Source organism: Tupaia chinensis, unplaced genomic scaffold (assembly GCF_000334495.1).
Source record: "Tupaia chinensis unplaced genomic scaffold, TupChi_1.0 Scaffold000113_1, whole genome shotgun sequence".
NCBI lineage: Eukaryota > Metazoa > Chordata > Mammalia > Scandentia > Tupaiidae > Tupaia > Tupaia belangeri.
The window spans coordinates 4,950,776-4,955,983 of NW_006159577.1; the positions used below are offsets into that span (position 1 = coordinate 4,950,776).

General features: G+C 35.3%; 1 protein-coding gene across 1 annotated transcript in view; it reads right to left on the reverse strand.

The window, feature by feature from the left end:
• Positions 1–768: 768 nt before the first annotated feature.
• PLEKHA1 (pleckstrin homology domain containing A1) overlaps positions 769–5,208 on the reverse strand; it is an 80,550-nt gene continuing 76,110 nt past the window's right edge. The window contains exon 12 of the mRNA XM_006143935.3: positions 769–3,275. Coding sequence (XP_006143997.1) covers positions 2,961–3,275 — 315 coding nt within the window. The 3' untranslated portion in view covers positions 769–2,960. The remainder of the gene's footprint in view (positions 3,276–5,208) is intronic.

Sequence of the window (5,208 nt, forward strand, 5' to 3'; positions counted from 1 at the left end):
TGTGATTTTCAAACCACTCAGTCCAGGTTTCAAACCATAGTTGGCCATGTGGTAGTCCAGTGCCTCAACCACCACATAATCTGTGAGTCTCCATGTGAAGTTTATTGTGAGTGCAATGCAATACCACCTGGGTATCAAAATGTCTCCTGCATTCAGTCTTAGTTAAGGTCCAGCCTAACTAATAACTAAGAACGGTGAACAGCCCAGATGATTACAACTGTGCTCTGAAGTTGACTTACTTAATTTTTGCTTTTTGAAAACATGCTTTTCTTTTTCTTTTCTTTTTTAATTCACTAAAATAAATATTTTTGCTATAGGGCTTATGTGCTCACCAGAGAGACAGAAACAGAAAGCAAAAATCACCCCCCTGGGGTGGGGGAAGATGGCCACACCACAATCCCTTCTCCTCTTGGGATTTTGGGCACTCCCATACACGCGCCTGGTGTGAGTTTTAAGTTGCCAGATTTGAGACCTGAACAACGGTTGACTATGTGGGAATCCAGTGACATAACCATTACGTCACCTGCTGGTCCCAGAAAACATGCTTTTGAATTAAGCAAGTAAGCAGATTTTTAAAAAAAATCCTTTCCATACACATTTTTATACCAAACCATGCTTTTTCACAGATCTGAAGTTTCTCATTCTTGCAAAGATTGTCAAATAATTACTCTGTCCTTAAATATGTACATCAAGTCAATTACCCACTTCCTATGCTATTTCTATCTACTTGTCCACATAAGAGTTGAACCAAACAAAATGAAAAATAAGTTAGAATTAATTCTGAGCAGTTTATTCTTAGGTCATTACAGTGTTCAACCAGTTTGACATATAAAGATAACAGACGTAACAGTAAACATTGGGAGGCACGCACATTTTCCCACTGTGAAAGAAGACATGTTATATATACAGAAAAAAATGCAGCAAATATTAAGGTATTCAAAGTAATTTTTTGACAATTCAGAGGTGACATATTTACAAGAAAAGTGTGTTAAAATAATTAAATAATTTCCGTAGACTTATAAAAGAATTGAGATAAATATTAGGAGATCCTGACAATCACAAGAACAGTTTCCTATGCTACTCAATAGGGTAGTTCTATTAAAAAGTCCCAAAATAGAGCTAATATTTTGCCACCATGAAATATATCAAATTGCCAATACCAAAATATGCTAAAATGAACATGCAATGTGGAAGTTGTACCAAAGAAAACCATTAGGCTCTTCAATATTGCTAAGGGTCTATACAAGATTTCTTAGGTATGTTCATGAAAAAAGAAGCTTTCAAAAGAGCCACTATAATGGATATACCAGCTGAAAAAGTGATAACTACTTAAACCTTTTCATTCTATCATTTTCAAATGTAGCTGCAAAAGAGAAAAAAATCTAAATATAACTTTTTAAAAATATTAGCTTATGAATAAAAAAGTTGAGTGGTGCATTTTTTCTGTATATGGATTTTAAACTGGTATTATACAATTCTAGTATAATATACTTAACCTCTGGACCCCCACCACTGTAGTAGGAAATTTCTCTCTCTTCTCTCTCAATAATAAGAAGTCATCTTAGAACATGAAAAGGAGAAACAATAATATGCATGATACATATGAGTTCAAAACAAAACAGTACTGTAAAATTGCAAAATATAAAAATAGCAGCATGTGAAATTCAAGACTGTTTTTTCTTAAAGCAAACGTTTAAGACTAAACCGCAAAAACGGTACTTGCTCAAACTGGTCTATGATTCAACACCTGAAATTAAGGATTTTTTTAGAGAGGTGCTTGTATTTATAATATCCCATGATTAAATGTATATTCAATTTTGTTTAAAACATATATATTGCACAAGTTGCATAATACCAGCATTCTGGTATCTATAACATAAAATGCTATCTTATTTTAACACATTAAAACTATGCTACTGATAATTAATTTTACCCCAATGTTTAAAACCAATTACATAGGTCTTTCAAGCACATCTCAAAATATTCCTAAACAAGATGAAAAAACACAGGCACTTGAATATAGGTTATTAGTGACAAAAAGTAGAGGCCACAATAATTTCATGACTGAGGGCAGTTATGTCTTTACATATAAATTTGAGGTCTTTCACTGATTCAAATATAGAAATAAGATTTATAAAACTCTGATAAGAAAATCAGATCCCTCCAAAATTTCCTACCAAATAATTTTCTCTGAATAAAAAGCACTGACTGCTCCAGGTCCTGATTAAGCTTTCTCTAAGCTTTCTCAAACAAATGTCTAAGACACAGCTGTCTGAATTCTAACTTCCCCCTTTTCTCTACTCCACTACAGCTGACAATGCTCACCAATGGCCTAACAGTATCTATCTTCTACACATAACTTGACACTCACCTTGAGATCCAGGGCATCAAAAATTGTTACAATTTAAAAAGAGTCCACATTGTAGTATAAATTTTAAAGCACCACAGACATCATGAGTTTAGGTATCTTAATCTGGCAATATTTCACTTGAGAATATTAACCAATAAGAATGTGTAAATATTGAACATTTAATAGGAAGTCTAGTAGCATTTTTAAAACAATCAAAATAATTAATAAGCATTTTTAATGTTTTAAGTTGTTAAAACATTTAAACTGTCAAAGTCACTAGGAAAAAAAAACCACACTTACATACACACACACACACACACACACACACAAGCACACACATTTTTACCATCAAATGAGAATACACAAAAGTTCAGACTGTTGATACTGAGACACTTAGGTTTTTTTCTTTCTCATTTTTTTTTTTAAAGAAATTCTATTTAGTTTGGCCACTCCCTAGATTCTTGGTTTACCAGCTTATAAAGAGTACATCTAAGAGGCAGTATAATATATGCCTTAAAAACCATTTCACCCTTTATCATCTTTGGCTAGAAGCCTCATGAAAGGAAACAGAGGGATGGATGAGGTGGGGCAGGCTCTGCATGCTTCCATCTTACACGTCACTGACAGGAAGGCTCGCATCGTCCAAGTCCACTGGGTCACAATCTTTTTCCTGAGGGCCATTTTTACTTTGAGGTTTCAGCAGAGCTTGTTCAGTCACTTTGGAAGCTGGTTCTCTTGGAGAGACAGTCTGGACCTTGAAGTTCCCTGGCTTGACCTTGGCAATAGATTCGTAAAATCCTCGCTTCTCCATGGTAAAGCTTGAGACCAGAGAGTTGCTGCGAGAGGCTGTGGAATGTGAGGTGGCGGCTGCTGTGCTGGCAGGACGGAAAGCGTATTTGGATTCTGAAGAACAGTTGGAATGCTCCTGTAAAAAGGAATGGTGGTCAGATTCAGCCAATTATTAAAAACAAGGTTAGTAACTCAGTGTGAGACTTGATTCTCTGAAAAACAAAGAACACGAACACACACACATACACACAAAGCAGGAGCATGAGCCATGCAGCATAAATGTGCGAGTTCTTTCCCAATGCAATGCACTTTTAGAGGTGAGTTTAAAGCAACGACAGCCAACAACCACTTCCACTAAGAAACCAGTTCTGTCGCCAGAGCTGAATCTGGCGGCTTTTAATTTCAAGACTCAAGCAGCTGAAACTGGAATATGGTGTTCCAAAAGCAACTGAACTGTGTTTAAGAGGGAGCCTACCAGTGATATCATTTTATTTAACAGTAAATTCTTGATCAACATTAAAATTATCCCATGTATTTTAGAAAAATAAAAAATGGAATGCAGGATATAAAAATGAAAGGCCATATTCCTTTAACAAATGGGAATCAACATTTTCCAAACATTTTGCCAGGCAATCTGACAAAACTTAGTTTTTGCTTCCCTGAATTACACTGCAAGTAATACTAGCATCGTTTTTTTGCTTTGTTTTCAATATGTCATACACTCATTTGGCTTCAGATTTTAAAGGTAGCAAAGGGTACATACTTTATTATTTTTTAAATCCACAGTTTTTATCAGTTCATTTATATTAGTGACTTTGAGAACAAAGGATTACCAACTACTAAAAAATTGTAGAATCCTACTAGACAGTTAAATATCACCAGATTTAAAATACCATGTAAGCTACGGTAAGGTATAGTTTATCCAATGCATAAGTATGCATGAGTTTGCATATGTTTTCAGAACAAAGGTACATTTTTAAGCATAGTAGTATTTAAAAATACTAAAATACATAAAACAGAGAAACTGCAACTCTTGCAGCAATTCAGGAAATTAATTTTTAGAAGCTAGCTTAATGCCCTCTCCATTAGTAAGTTGCATTTTTTTTTTCCTTTTATGTTTTACACCTATCCAACCTGATCACTGTAGTGAAATAGTTTGTGTTAGTGTTGACAAAATCAGTTATGATAACTGCAAAAGGCAGTTTGGTTAACTCAGTTTTCTAGGGTCAGTTGTAAGTAGCGAGTAAGTCCGGGCCCTCTACTGAGAAGGCACGTTTGCATGAGAGCCCACATACGTGCTGCATTCACCAGTTCTTGATGTATACCTCTGTATACAAGGGTTCGACAGCCTTCTGGCCTGCCGCATCTGGAACACAGTGCAAAGCTAAGATTAGAGTTAACCTATACTGGAAAGAGGGAGGAAAAGAGAAAGTTCTGCTGATAGTCATAGCTAGATAGTCCAATTTGCCCCCACCACATAGCACAAAACACAAACGCCCTTCTCCAACTTTTCCTCTTCCCAACAGACATTGTTTTTGCAGAGAGTCTCATACTTGACTGCTGAAAAAGTCACATAATACATAGGCAGTTACAAAATTAACACCTTCAGAGACACGATTTCTTAGGGATTAAAAAGGTATCAGTAGGATGACAAAACAAAAAAATGAGAAAAATGCATTTCTATTTACTGATCTACAGGTCACATTTCCAGGAAACTATTAAAAGACAATAATCTACATAATATAAGGTTACCATTCTACATATTAAACTGCTTTCTACAGCTGGCAATGCTATATTTTAAGATACTTTACAATTTTTCATTCCTCAGAATCTGTATGTTCAGATCAGAAAGGGGTAGCCAAAGTATTCCAAAGCAAACTCTATATCGTATTATGTACTTTAATATGATAAATTAAAAAATTTATTATTTGAGTAGAATGCTTAGTTTTTTTTGTTTGTTTGTTTGTTTGTTTGGAGAGGTATTGCTATAGGGCACATGCACTCGCCAGACAGACAGAGAGAGACAGAGAGACAGAAAGCAAGAAATCACCCCCCGGGGGGATGGCCAC